At 47.5% G+C, this 19566-nt stretch overlaps 2 protein-coding genes across 12 annotated transcripts; both read right to left on the bottom strand.

The window, feature by feature from the left end:
- Positions 1-1217: 1217 nt before the first annotated feature.
- LOC117639806 (probable serine hydrolase) lies at positions 1218-2950 on the bottom strand. 3 transcript variants are annotated; one of them, XM_034375736.1, is made up of 4 exons: positions 2863-2950; positions 2594-2776; positions 2332-2507; positions 1218-2258 (listed from the first exon to the last, which is right to left on the bottom strand). In XM_034375736.1, exons 3-4 carry the CDS (start codon positions 2498-2500, stop codon positions 1399-1401), a joined length of 1029 nt encoding a protein of 342 aa, XP_034231627.1. In that variant the 5' UTR covers positions 2501-2507; positions 2594-2776; positions 2863-2950; the 3' UTR covers positions 1218-1398. The 3 variants fall into 3 exon arrangements, with proteins under 3 accessions (XP_034231627.1, XP_034231625.1, XP_034231626.1); XM_034375734.1 differs by having other exon boundaries at positions 2594-2872; XM_034375735.1 differs by having other exon boundaries at positions 2332-2873.
- A 1105-nt stretch (positions 2951-4055) lies between these two features.
- LOC117639804 (protein abrupt) lies at positions 4056-17972 on the bottom strand. Of its 9 annotated transcripts, none has more exons than XM_034375725.1 (8): positions 17484-17972; positions 14062-14282; positions 13748-13990; positions 13334-13675; positions 13004-13253; positions 12854-12916; positions 8829-9183; positions 4056-8735 (listed from the first exon to the last, which is right to left on the bottom strand). In XM_034375725.1, the coding sequence occupies exons 2-8, from the start codon at positions 14224-14226 to the stop codon at positions 8018-8020; spliced, it is 2136 nt and encodes a 711-aa protein (XP_034231616.1). In that variant the 5' UTR covers positions 14227-14282; positions 17484-17972; the 3' UTR covers positions 4056-8017. The 9 variants fall into 9 exon arrangements, with proteins under 9 accessions (XP_034231616.1, XP_034231618.1, XP_034231617.1 ...); XM_034375727.1 differs by having other exon boundaries at positions 12854-12913; XM_034375726.1 differs by lacking the exon at positions 17484-17972 and adding an exon at positions 14619-14636.
- Positions 17973-19566: the final 1594 nt, after the last annotated feature.

Raw genomic sequence — 19566 nt, 5'->3', positions numbered from 1 at the left:
CCGCCGCACTGCCGCGCCGCGCTCCTCGTCGGGAAGGGGATGAAGGGAAAGCCGACAGGGCGCGGCGCCGCGCGTCCGGGCCAGGCAGGCAGGCCAGGCAGCCAGTCCCAGCAGGCTTATTCCGAACAGTGCCTCCGTCTCTCTGTCTCCCTCGCACTCGCGAGGCGACCCCACGCGTGCGAGAGAGACAGAAAGACGAGGCACCGCTGCGGGATGCGCGGCCGCGGCACGCCGTCACGGAATGTTACGCCTTGCAGTGATGGAACAAGGCAGCCCGGGCGGGGTCCCCCCCCCCCAGCAACCCGAAGCAAGCTCACGTGAATGTGTAAGTGGCAGGGCAGCAGGGCAGGACGATTTATTCATAAGCCGCGCACAGTCACGGGTGTTCAAACAACCCAAAAGGGGCCAAAAGAGAGGCGCAGCGGCCCAGGCAGGCGAGGGGGAGAAGAGGAAAAATCGTCCGCGCGCAAACAACAACAGTGTAAAGAAAGCTTGCCAGCATCGCGGGGAATAAAGTCGAAACCGGGTGGCTGTGTGTGTGTGTGTGTGTGTGGATACAGTGCAGCCGCGCGTCCTCCCGGCTGCTCTGCCCTCCCAGAATAAGGCCGAGAGCACGATGGGTCGCCTACCCGCACGGCGCCCCGCGAGCGATTAAGAAGAGTCGTTTCTCTCTCTCTCGTTCATGGGACACTCCTTAAGAGCGTTGTGAGAGTGACACGCTGCTCTCCGAATGGCACGGATCCCAGATGTCGAGGCCAAACCAATTCGAGCTCATCATCGTGTTGTGGATGTGGCACTCCTGCCATCATCCCTTGCTCGGGCTAGAGAACTACATTACTTTCGGGCGGTCTATAGAGCTCCTCTAGAGCCTGCTAGTGTTTCATTGCTTGTGGCCGCACAAGAAGGCTGTGCTGCCCTTGGGTTTGGCGCACCGCCACGCGCGCAGCACGCGGACTGGAGCGCCTGCGAGGTAGGCCACCCACCCGTCCCGCAACACACTGGTGTGGAGACGCTGGCCTACCTTGCCCCTGTCGTCTTCACAGGGGCGGGGTAGGCCACCGTCTCCACTCCGGTGTACTGCGGGACGGGTGGGTGGCCTACCTCGCAGGCGCTAAAGCCTTGCTCGTCTTTCCGACGTATTTCCGGTATTTTGGACACCCCACCTGATTGACTGTGTGTGCGGGTTTTCATGGAGGTTTCAAAAAGATCAAAACAAACACATTATATACTTTTTATTAAATTACTGACAGTTTTATTTATTAATACTTCAAAATAGTAATACCTTGCCAGCCATACAAAAATACTATACAAGTATAAGTAAATTATATCACATATTTTTAAGCAAAGCAGTTGCCAATAGCAAAAATATTTACAAATTTTTTCTATAAATTGACACAATTATTGAGCCAAAAACTTATTGATGTGTGGGGCAACTCTTTCAGGGTTATTGAGGTGTACATGATGAGTTCCTTCAACATTAACTCTACTATAACTTGCTGCAGACTTTTCTACCAGCTTCTCTAGATGGAAATACGCTTTGCCTGCATCGGCATCAGAAAGCACATTTACAAATCCTTGGGTGCCCAGAACAGTCAACACATGGCACTTGATATTTTTAGCCGATTCTTGTAAAGTTTCAAGATTAGGACGACAAAAGTCACCATATCTGAGTTTAGAATCCCTGCTGAAGTAAAAGTTTTGAGGTTGCTGAGGGTGTGCCATTGAACCCCTCTGAAGCAGAGGTCCTGCATGCTCCTTCTCTACCGAGTCCTGGGTTGCCTTGCAAAATGCATCCACCATATTTTCATAAGTGTATGCTGGAGGGTCCTTACCTACATCTCGATCAGCCTTGATTGTAACTTCGCTTATCTTTTTAAGAAGTGACAGACCATACTTTCCTCTAGTGGGATAAAGAGCCATTAAGGTCCTTGCACAGTCCAAACTTACAAATTTGTCTACATTCGATGGGTACAGAGAAGAATAAATGTGGGTCGTAGCACTACCAAAGGAGTGCCCTATGATAGATAGTTTCGACCATCCATAATGTTGGACCACACGCCGCAAAGCAATGACGAAATCAATGAAGGTGTAAGCCATCCCGCATGGTGCATGTGAAGATTTTCCATGGCCTGGAGCATCTAACGCAAGGAAGCCCGGCACATCCAACAGCGAAGCCAGACCATCATATGTTCCGGCATTGTCTTCAAATCCATGCAAGCCAAGGACAGGGGTCACATCTCTACGTCCCCACCATTTACCTGTAAGAAAAATAGAATCTGTTGAAAAGTGGCAAAAGGAAGGACACTCTTTGGTAGATTTGAGTCAACTTGCCTGAGATATGCCCCCAAGGAACAGGGATCTGAACCTCCTCATAAGATTTCAGAGGAAGAGCTGCACTTGCTGTTGAGTGCAACTGGCTGCTGGTGAATGCACCAAATTTGCTTGAGCTGCTTCTATTTCTTAAAATGCTTTTAGCAGCATTGACACCCCGAACATTCATGTTGAATCTATGAAAGAAGTTAACCTCAAGTGACTATGTTTGCCAATGGTTTGATTAGAACTGACACTCTGGACTGGACCGAACTCAACTTACGATTTTGTTAAGAGCTCATAAGATAACTAATCATGAATGATGAAACTATCAGACTCAGAGCATCACTGCAAGTTTAGTGAACTTAGCAGACAAAATTGATAGGTAAAATCAAAAATTTTCCTCTAATGATGACAGACAGATGCTGATAGTTAAATATGCACTAAGACCGAACTATGATTCAACCTATGTGGAAACGATATACTGTAACAGTAATTCACTTAAATGTTTGTGTCAAAATAAACTCAACTCGAGTCAACCCGGACTTTAACCTTATCTTCCGATCTCTGCAGCAGACAGCAGACAAACAGCAGAAGAGGCCCACTATTGGCAGTTTGGAAACTGTGGTGCGAATAGTATGCACAACTGGCAGTAATACTATACACCCCTTTTGGTATTTTTCTGTAAAAATTGTAAGTATTGTTGCTAATTGATGGTGATTGTAGATCTGTGAAAGGGTTTGAGATTTTAAGTGTAAGACTCAAGAGAGAATATCAGAAGTGTCATATGTAATGTAGAAATTTTGGACTAAGGTTCAAAGGAAGCATAACAGGTTTCTTGTTGCAGGGCAAATGTTTTTTATTTGTTACATAAATTTTAATCGTTTATTAATATTTTATATAGATATATACAAACTATTGGATCCTACCATTTCTTCTTTAGTATTATTATAAAATGACAGCCAGCACAGTGTGAGAGCAGAAAAGCGCTGATGCACGTACCATGTACTTACGATAATTCTCAAAATTATATGTAAATCGGTCAATCTTCTAACAATATCACAAGGCCAATAATGTCCTATCTATACCTAATATTGGAGAAACAAAACGGTGTGTTTTCCACTAACTGACTTTGAATTTATCACACACACATAATGAAGGCAGCCAAACATGCTTGCAAGGTAAAACAACAACGGTATAATAACATTACAACCATGGACAATTTTTTCAGTTGTGTTTTGAGTGCATAACTTTAGTTTGTCATGAAAACAACAGCATTATCTGTCAGTCTTCCTTATTTACAAGTGTCATACAAAACATTTTGCATGCCTTTCTGAATCACATAGAAGTGATAAAGACTCCTAAACATTCTTTCAGTAGTCAAGACCTACTTTTAATTTAGCTGCATTCTGTTTGAAAAATAACTTTTGCTTTGTCCACAACATAAAAATGTCTGTTCGAAAAATTTGAGGGAACTCGTATTTTAGTTACACTCCTGTATTTACTTTTCCACAGAGCTATCAACAAATCATTGAAAACTGAAGCATGTGTAGTGATTGCCTACAGTGCAAATTGCAAACAAAACTACATGCCAATTTGAATCGTCCTACCATAATACAAAACCTAATGCAAGTCATTTAAATATGCAACAGTCACAACACACTGTGCCCAGTTGTTTTCCAATTGTTCGAAGTAATGGTCTTTCACAAACCAGTAACAGGCAATAGAAAAAAAATAAATCAAAATTTCAACACATTTACATCATAAAATTGTCTTTATTCAAATAAGGGAAAAGAATCAAGAGCACATTAAATGAAAATTTTACTGTTTAATGTTAGTTCCTTGATTGAACACTTGAACACATTAAAGGGTACAGAGGGAAAAATCACAGTCAGAAATTTTCCAACTGCACACTAGAATGCGCTAAAACACAATAAATTAAAGCCTTCTTAACACCACAACTGAATGAAATGACAATGTAAGTAGAACAACAAGCCACACATAAAATACAAAATATGTGGCTGAAAACCATGAACTAATTACAAAGAAACAAAATAATTTCAAACATATTTGGAAACAGAATACAGCACCTTGAAATATTTCCTTCTTGAGAAATAAAACAAAATGTTGCAGTGTTAATGAATATCAAAATATACAAGTTTGAGGTAGTATGTTTTGATGGCAACAATTTCAATGACTATTATTTGTACAAATCTTAGTATATACCTGACATATACAAAAATTAAAAGATACTCCTAGCCATCAAATTATGAACACAATGGAAACAAAAGTCAAATTAAACCTAATGCAGTACAAACTACAGGACAAAACCAATTGCTCCAAGAAATATAGAAACCCAGGCAGGTAATGGAAAAATATGTAATGAAAAATGTTACCTTATCCACTGCATTTGCGCAACAGTTGCATTTACATTTGTCTACATCATAATCTATAAAAAATTTCTATGCTTATGATTTGTCAATAGGGTACAAGATAGGAACTGTGAACACCTGTAAAAGCAGGCAAGTGTCTGTCTGTATACACAGCAGTAAACAATCACTACCCATACACATTTCCTATTGTTTCAAATGGATTAAAGACAACAGTAAACCTTTCCATCAAGCATTAGATGATTCCATTCATTTCTTAGGTGAAAATCCGAACATTACAATAGAATCATGAAAATACCCGTAATGTGCCACATTTCAGCCTTAATTACCATCATGCAATATGAGGACTAATAAATGCAAGTGCTCTATTAGCATTAAATTTTTGAAGGCACCCAGATCCTCAACAACAACCAACATCAGAATGTTTTAGTGGTTACTTCTAAAATCCTGCCGGATACTTTTTAAAAAAATAAAATACAAAAGTTTCAAAAAATTGTTGAGGAACCGCAGGCAACCTATAGGAACCATTTTTCATTTTGAAGATTACCTAACCAAAGCTTTCCAAGAGCAAGTTTTTAACACAGCATTGAGACACACTTGGATGTTTCTCTTACAGGTAAATGGTCAGTATGGCACTCAGTACTTTCTATAATGCTGTATATGTATAATAAATAAGCTTGCAACAATTTTATACTTCAGAGAGTCTTCCTACTCAAGTCAAAGCCCTTACGTTGTGGTGTTCACTAGGGGTATAAAAATTACCAAAAAGACTATGGCGGGTTGAGTGTTAAATTGGCAACATACCCCTAAATCAAAATAAAAGAACAAAAGATTGCATTAATAACAATAAGAGATTTACCCCATAATGCAACATGCACTAGAACTAAATAACTGGGCACCACAGACCTATGGACGACTATAGTGCCACGATCCACTTTGAATTTCGTTTTTCTTTTCACTAACATCGACTTATCTACAGTGGCAACAAAGCTACTCTCTGACACTAGAACAACTAACGAACTTATTTTTTTTATATCAATCAACCATATTCCAATTTTATTTGTATATACATATATTATCTCTGATTTACTCATAATAAAACCATCATACATAAACACATGGGAGCACCCTCTCGATGCCATCTATACAAAACATTTTCAGAAAGCACAAGTAACTCTGGCAACCTTTGCAAACCAAGCACAGCAGACATTCACATTAACATTTACATTACAAGCAAATTTTGTGAAGCACAGCTTCATGCTGTGATGGCTCTCAACAAATTAATAATAAAACAACAACAACAACAGTCCTAATGTCACATTCTATTAACACAATGACAAGAACACCTTTAACTCCCATCCTAGCTGGATTGCTCCATTAGACTTGGATTTTACCTCAGAAAATGTGTGTACTGAATTCAGCACACAACTTTCTAACCACTCATTCAAATCAAGAAAAATGACCCGTTTCTTATAATGGTTCTTAATGCTGCCCTGTTATTGACATAGCTTCTAAATGCACCCATTAGATAGGTAAAGTAAACAATTATCATAAAGTCATAATGTTTTGAATAACAAATCACAGAACAGTTTTGATTGGTAGTGCTTTATGCTACAAAGGATGTATGCAAGATAATACCTGACTATGGTACAAGTGTGAAATAATCTCTGACTGAAGTACATTGATATGGACAATATAACATTACGCAGAAATTTGTAACTGTAGAAAACAGCAAGAAGCTGCCGTAAAACCTACCCTCCAGTAGGCTCTCACAAATAAGGAGTTAGGTTTGGTCTGAAAAATATTTGTAGGATGCAAGATGACATGAGAGACAGGTACGCAGCAAATTACAGGAATGAACAGCTACAAAATGAGCAAACTAAAAAAAGAACAAGTATATATAAAAATATATAACGTGAATGGGACTCAATAACTGTATCAGTATATGGGTGGGTGATTTGAGCAGGAGGAGTATCACACGCCTTTTACCTGTAAAATCACAGGTTAATACTCCACTAGAAAATGGTACAGGAGAGACTCTTTACATCACATTATGTTATGAATGAGGTAGAACGGAATATGGGATCACATCCCTCGGAAGCGCTCTGACTACAACTATGAGAACAGTATGTGTGGAATGCATTTACCCGTATGAAATGATATATAGAAATGCAACTTCTTACCATTCTCCACCCTAAGCTATTAGAAAATTTAATACAAGGCACAATGACATGCCCAGTTGAAAAATGGTTCTCAAGATAAGAGGTTTCCGGATTACTGAAAAGAAGTGTTCTCACTTGTTAAAATGCTTCAAGGAGAAGGGTAAGAACTGCCACACTCCTGAGGACAAACTTCCTTCAGGAGTGTTCTGCAAAGATGCAAAGTTTGCATAAATATTGGAGCAAAAATGCTCCACCCTGTCTGCATCCACACTGAGGTAGTTAATAAAGGGAATGAGCCTCTCCCATAAAATAAAATAAGTGCAAAAGTGCACAGCTATTCATGACACTGACCAACTAACTATTTCTACTTCTGACCCGGTTTATATTCTTTGTACTTGAGGATGTAACACATTCATAAGTATGTATTGTGAAAGTGAACATACATATGGTTTTTAAACTATACAACAATAATGATACAAAACCTAATCTATGTTATGTACCAGTATGACTGTAATTGCAGATAGCAACCAGAACATATCCATTTTACTTTATAAATAAATACCAGTATTTCACATATTGTACTGAAATTGAGTGGTTTGACACAGGTTTGCATCAAAACCAACCTGAGTGGATTGATATATCATAGACGCAATATCAAGAATATCTTCGAACCCTGAGGTTTGTTGCATAGTTGTACTGTTATCATGCATGTACCAATAGGAAGGCACATAAATTTAAAAGAAAGATTTTTAAACAAAAATCCTTAAAAGAAACTTGAATTCTTAACCATCCAATAGGAAGGTAGAAAGGACAGAAAAAACAACAAAGTTTAACAACATCAGAACCTAACAGAGTGGCGCTTACATTATGCGTCACAATAAATACTATTAACTCCACAACAGTATAACACACCTACTGTGAACTGCAGTAAAACCACAGCCCATAGGAACCTAGTGGGCAGCATAAGATGGAGAAGTCGGATGGAATCTCAAGCAACAATACCCTGAATACTCCAGTAGAAACTGGCACACTTCACTAGACTGAATTTGAAAAAAAAAAATGTTCAATATTTCACAAAAGCTGTCTTTGGTTCAGTAATCCAGCTAACTAAAACAATTAAGTCATGGATTACTCCATAAAAATACAGAGTCACACTTATTCTGCTGTTATAGGCTCCGGTTCGTCCTCACTGAAGCCCTCTTCCTCCTCCCCAGCGGATGACTCGCCTGGATCACCTGGCATCATTTTCCGATCAACATCAACTTCATTGTTGTTTTTGTTGCGGAGTTCAGCAGACAGTTTGGCAGCATGAGCGTGGGCTGCGATTGCCGCAGCGTGTGCTGCCTGTTCGCTGTTCATGTTCAGTCCTTGACTTTCTGCAATCATTTGCAGGTAGGCGTCCAGGATGGCGCTGCTGCCCATGAGCCCTGGAGGTCCAGGAGGTCCAGTGGGAGCGTCTTGAACACCTCCCCGATTTCTCACAGAGTCCATTGACTTGGCAGCCAGGACCGCTCCATGCATCTGGTGGTGCTGAGACATGGTAGCGCCCGGAGGCGGGTGGTGTCGCGGAGAGGAGGGTGGTCCAATCTTCGTTATTGTTGCTTGGCCACCGCCCCTGTCGCGGTCTCGCTCTCTGTCTCTATCTCTGTCCCTGTCCCGTTCTCGGTCTAGGTGATGACTATTAATGTTATTTAAGGGGGGACTAACTGCTGTTATGTCGACGCCACCAAATCTGTGCGTAGGCACAGTGAGATCCTCTGGGTCGTCCATGTCATCACCACGCCCTATGCTGCTCCCTGTTTCAGAAGGTGCCCCTGGAAACCTCATGTTGTTCATGTTGTTTTCCAGCTTCAAGTCCAAACGCATGTCAGACCTACAAAAAGTGATTGAAAAATGAAGATTAGTACAATAGTTATTTTACAAATTGCCAATGATGAAAAGATATTAGTTACATTAGGTAACATACCTTCTTGGGGGACCAGTAGGAGAACTTCTAGCTCGAAGTTCAGCTGCAGTGACCTTGACACCAGCCTTAGCCAGCAGTCGGGATGCCAGTTCTGGATCGAATGGAGAGGGCATGGGAAGAACTGGTAAATCCTTTGTAGAAATACCACGATGTTGTCGGCTCATGTGAGAGTGAAGTGAATTTCGAGACTTGGCAACAGTGCCACAAAGAACACAACGGTATCCAGGGCACACTGTATGTTTGTCTTCTAGATGTGTGCGCAATGTATGCGCAGAACGATAGATCTTTCCACATTTGGGGCATGGCCTGGGGTCTGTAGCTCGTACTCTCATCATGTCCAGGCTGCGACGATTAACTGTAAATAGGAAGGAAAATAAAGGAAATATTAAACAGCTATTCTTCAGCAGATTTTCAAATATAACAAACACAAATGATGATTTATGCTGATAGTGATGTGTGCACGAGAGTTTGTGTTTGTGAGTGTAATGGTTGACAATTTTTATCCGTATTTCAACTTGCAAATGGAAAAAAAATACTAAGTGTACAAATGAACCTGAGCTGACACACAAATATGCTAATTATTGGAGAATGCGGTAGGTTGAAGAAAGACAAGAGAGAAGTAGGATTTGATTTTATATTACAAAGTTAAATATTACAATACAAAACATCAAATTTCTCAGGACACAAATCCAATTATCAACTTGGAAAAGATACAGACAGCAGCTACACACAATATAAATCTGCAGTATGCCTGATGCATTTCTTCATATCATATACTTAAAATTTTTGTAGTTCATATCACATTTATGAACTCTATATTCACAGGTCAACTATTTTAAATTCCCACTCAAATGTGACGAACATTAACATTTAGAGGAAACAATAAATTAACACCACAGCCATCACTTCCTTTCAAATGTTGTAAAAACTTACAAGGAAAAAAAAAGGATCAGTCAATAATACTTCTTTGGTTTTCAAATGTTTGCAAGAAGCTGCAAAATAATGGTGAAGCGCATAATTTAAGAAATTTAAACCCTTTTAACTAGGGACGAACATAGACTGGCTCCACTTTAAATACTTCATTTGCTCCCACACAGCTTTGTGTTTCATTCGCATATGATTTCGAACAGAGTTAGGATGAGCAAAATTTTTGTAACAAGCTGGACACGTTGGGGAGTCACGAGGATAATGTTGATCAAGATGTTCTCGAATGCTTAAGATTTGTGAGAATACTTGATCGCAGAGAGGACACTCGTACTTGTTAGGCCTGGTGTCCCACAAAGCTCCACCGTCACCAGCATCTGAAAAGACAGAGCAGCCACTGAAGTCCCTCTCGTTACTCAATGATAATCATGGAAATTCCATTCCAATTGTGATCAAATAGTGGTTTTTCCCGAACACTAACAGAAATATTTCCTTTCCAGTTAATTACTGTAAATAGCCATTAAATATTTATGCATCAGACCTACCCAGAAATTATTTTACAATAAAGATACATCATTCCAAATTCACAGCAGTAAAGAATTTTACTGTAGAACACAAACACAACAAAACTTTGTTACACCAAAATTTGTAACACCAAAATTCTATCAACAATGAAGCCAAAAGACAAGAAAAGGTCTGAGAAGAGAGAAAACTACTTCAGCATGGAACAATATACCGTGCAAGTCAATCAATACTGAATGAATAATTGGAATATGTAGTGCATGCACAGAAATTGTACATATACACGTAATTATATTTTTTTTTAAAATTTGGAACAAGAAATATCACATACCATAGTATCAGTAGTCTTGCCAAATCTCTTGGCTATTACAAATAGTGTACATTACACAGCAATTATAATGATGTCTTACGAATACCAAGCTACAACAAATACTGATGGTTATCCAAACTCAAGTGATAAAAATAAACTTCATTGTAAAACAGAGACTACAAAGAAAGGAAAGATGGGAAAATATATTTCTGTCTAGACACAAAGTGTAACTTAAAATCACTTAAGGATCTCTTTTGAGAAAAATAACATTCAAAAAAAAGTGAGAGAAATATTGAACAAATCACTCATGATCATAAGCAACACTTAATGGAACCAAAAACATCATTTAAGTCAAATATCTAAAGCTTAATTCAATTTTATTTCTGAAAGCAATTAAAACGGTTGTTCCGGCACAGGAAACTGTTGCTGTCGCTGTCGGATGCCATGGGCTTGGAGTTGGTGATTAATGAGGTAATGCTTCGTCTTGCAAGGCTTTCCACAAACATTGCAGTGCAGCCACTGGTCACGCGAGCATTCCATATGAACGTTCCGAATGTGCTGTCGCAGGTTGCTTGGAGAGCTGTATGCTCGCTCGCAGTAGGGACACACCGGCCGCTCTGCAACACACCAACACACACCGCCATCGCTTAGTGCGTGTTGGAGGCTGACAGTTTGTGCGAATCGAATGGTCCACATCGGATAATGGCCTTTAAAATCCCTTACAGCACACAAAAGACTGCACAAGAAAACATAGTACATAGTAGTTGGGAGTTTAATGAGCTACAGCTCTCCAAATGGTAACATTGCTCAAATCTAGATGAGAATCCCATGTTTTGCCCACACAAGCATTCTACAATACAAGAACTAACCAGAAACAATGTCAAAATATCACAAAGTAGAAAAAGTCTAAATTTAAAATTACAACAGTCATTGCCTTGGAAAACATTTGCAAATGTATCCTAAGATCGAACAATCAGGCATACAAATGTCCAATCAAGACGAGTATTTTAACTTACACAACATAATATACTATCGAGAAGAGGTTCAGACAATATGCCTGAAAACTACGATTCCTAAGATGACAAATTTCACAAAGAAGAATGGAAGGACTGCGCCCCAGTTTGGAAATTCTTGCGCTGTCTTATACCATGTGTAGACAGCATATGAACCTGCAGATATTGTCTTGTCTTGAACTGTTTGCTACAGACTGGACAAGTCTCCCAATACTGTGCTTCCATGTGAACATTAGCAATATGCTGCTTTAGATTTGAGTTGTTTGAGTATTCTTTCCCACATTCTGGGCACTTGGGCTTTGGTTGAAGAGATCGCGAAACCTGATGATGGAAGTATGGTTGATGAAGAGCCGAATCTTCCACTGATCCCTGACTTCCACCTTGGCTGAAGCTGTACTCGACAATACCGGGCATCCATGGTTGAGAACTTGGCATGGGGCCTGGCGCAGACATGGACCCACACGTGTTCCCTGGAAGCCCAGGCCAGCCGTTAGTTTCAATGGCCAGCCTGCAGCTCCACTGTACGTCACTCGTTTGAACATACTCATGCATTCATACAAAGCTAGAGAAACAAAAGCCGACCAAAGCTACTTCACTTTTACTAACAGTTATTATTGTTTTATCATCTTGCACAATGAGATGATATTGTTTCTTGAAAGCCAATGTTTACATTTTGAAAACAAATGAGCTAAATACGAACCACAGATTTTTTAAGAAATTGAAAACAATGTGCAGAAAATCAGAAAGTTCAAACCTAGGCAAACTTATGAATTTTTAGCTTCAGCTCTACTACAATCACAAAATTTAGAAGGCACTGACAATCTTAAAGAAGTGGGTACAATGGCCTTAAACATAGAACTGCTACGAAACTTCAGGTTGAGAAAGAAACAAGTATACTGCATTGATATGAAAGGTAGTTTGATATGTGTAAGTTTTTTTCAGCATAAATCATCACAAGTGGGGAGGAAACAAAAAAAAGCACTTGTAATAGTATGTAGCTCAAAGAAAATTAAAATGGATATACTGTAGTTCTAATAATGTGGAATCCTATGCCAAAAAAAATAAAATGGAAGAAAGTACTTCAAATCAGGCAAAATATTTATAAACCATAGCATTTGGAAAACAAAGATTTTTAGAGATTGAGAGAAAAGGCATTCTACAGCACTGTTTCTTAAAAGAAATGCTTCTAGTGTAGAAGAAAGAGTAAATTCAGAAAAATGAGAAAAAAATTTAAAAGGCAAAGAAACAAAACTTACCAAAGTTGTTTTCCTGACTGCCATGAAGTCCAGAGGGGCCTGGAAGAAGACCAGGAAGGCCTGCTGGTGAGAAAAAAATGAAAATATTTTAGACATACAGACAACACAAGCACATTAGATGGCAGAGGCTGAAAGTTTACAATCATTTACCTTGAAGTCCTAATAAGGCTGCGGGGAAGTTAGGTGATCGATGTGAGTCCATTCCTAAGGCACCATTGCCAGGTCCATGTCCGTTGTTGTCCTCCATACTGTAGTCTGAGGGTTCTGATTTGGGACGCACCATGTCAGTCAGACCACTAATGCCTCTCTCCGATATTCCAGTGTCACTGCCAGAGTTGCTTTCCTCATCGTCTTCACCCGTTGAATGTGAGGAAACATGAGCTGAGTCTCCACTTTTCATCTGAACAAAAAGGAAATGGTAAATTTCACTGACATTTAGGAAAACTATTAAACAAATTTTATAAAAAACTGATAACAAACCTGAGGGCCTCCCTCTAGAGCTTGGCCAAGAAGAGAATGGTGCTCAGGTCCTACACTGTTATTGAGCAAATGGTGAGGTGTTCGTCGAGCAGCAGGTGAGCAATCACGATCCTGGTCTCTTGCCTGGTCTCGCTCTCGCTCTTGGTCCCTCCTTTCAGTGTCTCGCTCCCTCTCCCTGTCTCTCTCTCTATGGTCTCGAGAAGAGTCTCTATCATGCTGAGGTGTATGCCTTTCCTCATTTGTTCTGCTTCTTTTTGAGGGAGGGGGGGAGAGAGAGCCATCAGCAGCAGATTCTCTGCTTGGCACCTCGTCACCAGGAGTGGGCCATGGCGAGTCATTTAACTGAAACAACACAAAATGATAAATTCCAAGAACTAGGCACAATATTAGTTACAAGTAAGATAAACTACCAACCATTGCAGGTACTCGGTTTTCTTTGTTGGGTACATCAGCAAGCCCTCTGACTTGTAATGTTTGAGCTGTTTTGAGAAAATCTGGTAATTGTTCATGACCCACATGGACTTCACCATTGTACATGAACCTTAACAAAGCTTCCATATCCTTTTCCTGCACATCTCTGAGAATGATAATTGGATGATTGCAGGGGTTGGCTTTGAGAAGCCTCCTGAAGTAGGGACTGCATGCTGAGAGAACCACCTGGGGGAGGGGGGAAAACAAATTAATTCGTACTCCAAGTTCCAATGTTGATGCAAAGACTTGATAAATACCTTGTGTGCGGTGAACGATCTCCCATCGCAGGCTAACGTGACATCGACAAAGTCCTCCTCGTCTCGCAGGTGTCGAAAGGACGACAGTATGCTCGCGTGGAAGTCATTCCAGCGCAAGCTGTACTGCTGCTCGGTGGCGGCGGTCAGGCCCCCCATCTGGATCATCTAAGGCCCCGATCACCGAAGGTTGGGTTGGAGTCTTTCAACTCATTCGGCCGCAACTGCAACCAGAAAACACACGCACACATGACGCACGGAAAGCAAGCACTCCGCGTTGCCGTCTCCACGAGCTTCCCAGTGTGGTAACATGACACGAAGACCAACAAGCCCGGGCAGACTAGCAGTGCAGTGCCGGCGGGGGAAGGAGCGGCCAACGGCTCGGTCCGGCCATACCCCGCGCGCGAGAGACTCTCCACGCTTCATAGACAAACTGCGGGCAGGGGGTATCGACACTCGCTACATAATCCTAGGTGTGTGAATCCAAGGGGCGAATCGGGAAATGGCGACACGGCAGGGCGGGCGACGCGGCGACGCGGCGACGCGGCCAGACACAACACCTTGGCCGTTTCCGCAAAAGCGGCGGCTTTGGAATGGCCACGTCCACGGCGGGGAGAAACATGACACTGTGCCGAGGAAGCCGCGGCGCGTGACGCGTTGTTGTGCCGTGCGCCGCTCGGCTGCAAAACAACACAGCGCCGCGCCGCCGAGAGCCGCCGCCGCCGCGCTCAGAGGAACCGACGGCCGCGGGGACTGGGAGCTAGCGGGCGGAAGCGAACGACGCGGGTTCGAATCCCCGATTCCGGGAAGCTGGGCGGCGAAACCGCACCGCCAGCACCGACTCGCTGACGGGCAGGGGGATTGTTCGCAGCTCGCGCGGCTCGCGACCACGACATGCAGCGCCGCCAGCACGCTCGACGCTCTGCCTCTCTCGCACCCACGTGACGCCTCGTGGAGGAGCGAGAGGGACGGCACAGCCGGCAGGGAAGTCCCCGCCGCCTGCCGCACGGACACGGCACGGCACGGCACGGACACGGCACGGCACGGCACGGCACGGCACGGCACGGCACGGACACGGCACGGCACGGACCGCGGGGGGCAGGTTGCAGGTCCGCGATGCAGGCGTCCCCGCCGCTCCGGCCCGCGCCCACGCCGCGCGCTAGCGACGCCGCGACGCCTCGCGGGCGCATTCCTCGCCGTCTCTCTCGCACCCACGGGGCGTCGCCTTGGCGTGCGAGAGAGACAGCGACGAACGCACCAGCCTGCGCCAGACGCCGCGCCGCCGTGCCCACGCACTTCTTGGCCGCCTTGCGCACTTTCCAGGGCGAGCGGAGGCGCGGGGTGCAGCACCTCGTGTACCTCGACGTGCAAGGCACGCGTGCGCACACACTAATAAAAACACACACACGTCGACATGGGACCGGGGCCGGCGACGTGTCATCGCGAAGCCTCTGCGCTGGCACCGCCACGGCGCCGTAGTAGCGGCCCCGGCCCGACATGCCCTGGCCCCTGGCACTACACTGCATGCACCGTCAACAATCGACGCGTCCTGCCGCACGCCGCCACGCATTTCGCATGGAAACGACGTCTCCCCTCTCTCTCGCACTCGTGGAGCGTCCCGCCGAGGCGCGAGAGAGACGAGCCGACGGCCCGCTGCCAACGCCCGGGGAAGTGCAACCCGTTTCCGGCCGCTGCCTCGTCTACCAAGGATCGTCGTTTCGTCGCTCTGTCTCTCTCGCACCGCCACGGGGCGCCCCACGAGTGCGAGAGAGACAGAAGCGACTTGGCCGGGACTTCCCTTCGGAGGCCAATGCGGCCGGGGAAGGACCACGATGTAGTGATTGGAATTCCCTAGTGCAGTGCCCTGGTGCACCATTCTAGTGCAGTGGTGCACATTCTAGTGCAGTGGTGCACCATTCTAGTGCAGTGGTGCACCATTCTAGTGCAGTGCCCCAGTGTTCTAGAGGCGGAAGCAGGGAGGCTATCGCGCCGTCGTGACACAAATATGCAAGCAGTGCAGTGCGGACGATGATACGCTTCTAGTTCGAGTTTATCGCGGTCTAGAGTAGTAGAGCGAACTGCAGGCTCATTCCGAGAGTCGTTTTCGCCGCTGTCTCTCTCGCGCGCGCTCATGGGGCGCCCCGAGTGGTGCGAGAGGGACGGCGGCCCGAGGGTCGCGGACGGTCGCGGACCGCGGGGGCAGCGCCATGCGATTGTCTTCCAATCCGCGGTGGAAAACGGAAATAGTGGAATCCGTTGACGGCGCCGGGCCAATCCTCGCTCCGTCTCTCTCGCACCGCGACGGCGCACTCCACGAGTGCGAGAGAGACGGAGCGAGAAGCGCGGGCAGCCGAATCGCTCGACGGGCCGGACTTGGCCGACTTCCCTGGCCATGCCATATCCTAAACCGACTAGCCGACTAGAGAAAGCGGATCCGGTGTGGACGTGCGGCGCGGCGACGCGCCGTGCGCACGCATGCACGCGCACGCATCAGCAGCGCGCCCAGACACGCCGAGGCTCTGTCTCTCTCGCGCGCACGGGGCGCACCGAGCTGGTGCGAGAGAGACAGAGCGACGAAAAGAGGCTGGGAAATTGTGGTCCGACCGCCGAATTGAATTAATTTTTGTACGAACCCGCCTGGCGGGGCCAGGACGGCGGGCGGGGTGGCGGCGGGGCGGGGCGGCCTTGCAGTGCACCTGCCCATTGTTGGCCTTGCAACAACACCGCCTGCCTGCCTGCCTGGCCGCCTGGCCGCCGACATACGGGGAGCCGATTATTGGTGGAGGGCCGGAGGAACACTCCACTCCACTGCCAACAAATAATCGCAGTTGCCGCGATCGGCACGCGATGGCGACGAAAAAGTGCCGAAAGTGCAGCCTGCTGACGCAACGGCCGCGAGAGTGCCTCTGTCTCTCTCGCACTCACGGGGCGTCCCACGGCGGCAAAACACTACTGCAAGTGCGGGCGGGGCGGGGGGAGCGCGGATTTGCTGGGCGTGACAGATCGGTCCTGAACCGCGGTGGTTGGCAAAAACGAGAGCTTTGAAAACAAGAGGCAACGGTGTGCTGCCTTCGGCGCGTGCAGGCGGCCCAACTGCAACTCGCTCCTCGCGGCGCCGCGGTGCATTCCTCGACGCGCTAAACGCTAAACGGCCGCGGGGCGCAGGGCTGCGCAGGGCGGAGGGGCAGTCACTGCGAGTACACTGCGAGTACGCGCACTTAGCGCTGCGAGAGGCGCAGGTACTGAAGGTGGTTACGCGGTGCGGTGGTGGCGGAGCGTCAGTCTCGCCGGGCATCGGGAGAAATCGGCAGGCAAGACACTCGCGAAAAAAATCACAATGCCGACAAAAAAAACGGAGGGACAACGGCGAAGCAAAGCGAAACACTAATTGAAGGAGCCATGCTCTCTGTGTCTCTCTTACTCACCTTTTCCACGAGAAGCGGCCAAGTCCGTTGTCAAAGTTTAAATCCCAACTAGTTGCAAAGGCGGCGTCGAAGCGATTGTTGCACTCACAATAATCACAGCTTGCTGCACTGCACTTTACTTTGCTTTGATTCGTTTGGTTTGGTAAAAACTAGTTGCTATCTTCTCGTGGCACTGGTCGCGGTCGTCGTCGTCGTCGTCGCCAACATCAACACAAACTGCAATGACTCCATAACTAGATCACTCGCGCACTGTGAAGGCGGCGGTGCCGCTCGCAGGCGATCCGGCCGGCCGTCCGCACTGGCGGTCTGGCGTCGCGACGCGTCGCTAGTTCACTGGACAGGGTTTGCGGGCGCGCGGTGTTCGCAAGCACAGATGACAACATTGGCCGGTGTTGCGGCGGTGCGGCGGTCTGCTACGCGATGCTACGCCTCTCCGTACGTCGTGCCGTCGCCGTCCGTGTCCGCCCCTCGTACTCTCCACGCCTCGACTGAGCGGCAGCCGCCGCCGCCGCACGCCGCGCCGCCTGCCGCGCGCCCCGCCCACCCCCACCACCCCCTCCGCCTCGCCGCCTCGCCGCCACCTCCGTGTTGTCCGGCCGCACAGACGAGGCAGCCGGCCAGCGCCGAGGGGAGGGGGCACGCCGAGGACCGGGGGGCTGCGGGGGCCCCGCGCTCACAATAGGCCAGCACTGGATGGATGCTTGCTGCCAGCCCGCCTGGCCGCCCGGCCGCGCAGCCAGCCAGCAGCGGACCACGCCGGCCCGACCGGCCCGACCCCCCGAGGGGCGCGGGGTAGCGGGGGGCGGGGTGGGGGCGGAAGGGCGGTCAAACAAAAATCCGCTCGACTCTTGCAATGTGTGTGACTGACTCTCCCACCTTCTTGAAGGAGCTCGCCTTACCTCCACCACCCCGCCCCGCCCCGCCCACCTCCCGTCGGCGAGGGATGACCGCACCTCCTCCCTGCACACGGGGCTGCCTTGGCTGCCTGGGACGCCGCGGGAGGCCCCACCCATCCACCGCACTGCATCCCGATCACCCTGTCCGCCGAGGGCAGCGCAGACTGAGGTTCGATCCCGGATGGCGGCCAAAATAGCGCCCGACAATGCAGCAACCCCTGTCTTACGGTGCACCACGGCGGAAGGCTGGCAATAATTGCACCGGCAGTCGCTCTGTCTCTCTCGCGCCCTCACGGTGAGAGCATGAGTGCGACAGAGACAGAGCGACGAAACGGCGGGGAAGGACGCGCAACGCGCACGGGACGCACACCTGCAGTGGGTGCGCCATGCTGCGCTGCGCGGTGGCTGCGCGCTGCGTCGATGGGCCGAAGCCTCGGCTACGCGGCTACGCCGATGCCCGCGGCGCTGCGGGGTGCGGGGGTGCGGCGCTGGGTGGGGTGCGCCCGGGGCGGGGCGGGGCGGGGCGGGGCGGTGGGGTCGCCGGCGTCGCTGGTGATTGTGCGCCGCGGCGGCAGCGGTGGCGCCGTGCCATTACGGCTGCTGATGATCCCCCACCCCGCCACCCGCCCCGCCCCGCCCCGCCCCGCCCCGCGAGGGCCGCGGATTGGTGAGGAAGGGGAGGGGGCCGCTCCGCCGCTCGCGGTTGCCTGCCGATTGACGTTCGATTGGAGCCCCATCCCGCCGACGCGTCGCCGCGCCCCCTTTCACTGCACCGCCGTCATACACCTTGAAGGCCCCGAAGGCCCTGAGGGCGGACGGGAAGCTCGCCGTCGACGTCATCCAGTCCATCATCGCGCCCAGCCTGGCAGACACCGGGATGTCCTGGTGGACATGCATCAGTCTTCTGAAGCACTGTGGTGACCGGTCCCGCGCTGCGACACGTTTAGCGCGTAAGAAACCCTTTACTCGTTGTCGAGGCCTCTCTCTCTCTCTCTCTCTCTCTCTCTCTCTCTCTCTCTCTCTCTCTCTCTCTCTCTCTCTCGCACTCACGCGGCGTCGCGTAAGGGTGCGAGAGAGACAGAGCGACGGGCCTGCCGGCGGCGTGGTCATCGACGAGGACGTGGTCGTCAGCGACAGGTGCGACGTGGCCGTCGCTTTCCGGTCGCGGGTCGTCCCTCACGTGACCG

This window comes from Thrips palmi, unplaced genomic scaffold, assembly GCF_012932325.1.
Source record: "Thrips palmi isolate BJ-2018 unplaced genomic scaffold, TpBJ-2018v1 HiC_scaffold_11, whole genome shotgun sequence".
Classification (NCBI taxonomy): Eukaryota; Metazoa; Arthropoda; class Insecta; order Thysanoptera; family Thripidae; genus Thrips; species Thrips palmi.
The sequence above is the reverse complement of the archived record's forward strand: the minus strand, read 5'-3'. Positions and strand labels throughout refer to the sequence as shown.

Coding starts and splice junctions, on each gene's coding strand:
- LOC117639806 (XM_034375736.1), bottom strand. CDS start 2,500: ATGAATGTTCGGGGTGTCAATGCTGCTAAAAGCATTTTAAGAAATAGA. Junction 2,259..2,331: donor TCCTTGGGGGCATATCTCAG/GCAAGTTGACTC, acceptor TTTTTCTTACAG/GTAAATGGTGGGGACGTAGA.
- LOC117639804 (XM_034375725.1), bottom strand. CDS start 14,226: ATGATCCAGATGGGGGGCCTGACCGCCGCCACCGAGCAGCAGTACAGC. Junction 13,254..13,333: donor CTCTAGAGGGAGGCCCTCAG/GTTTGTTATCAG, acceptor CTTTTTGTTCAG/ATGAAAAGTGGAGACTCAGC. Junction 12,917..13,003: donor AGCCTTATTAGGACTTCAAG/GTAAATGATTGT, acceptor TTTTCTCACCAG/CAGGCCTTCCTGGTCTTCTT.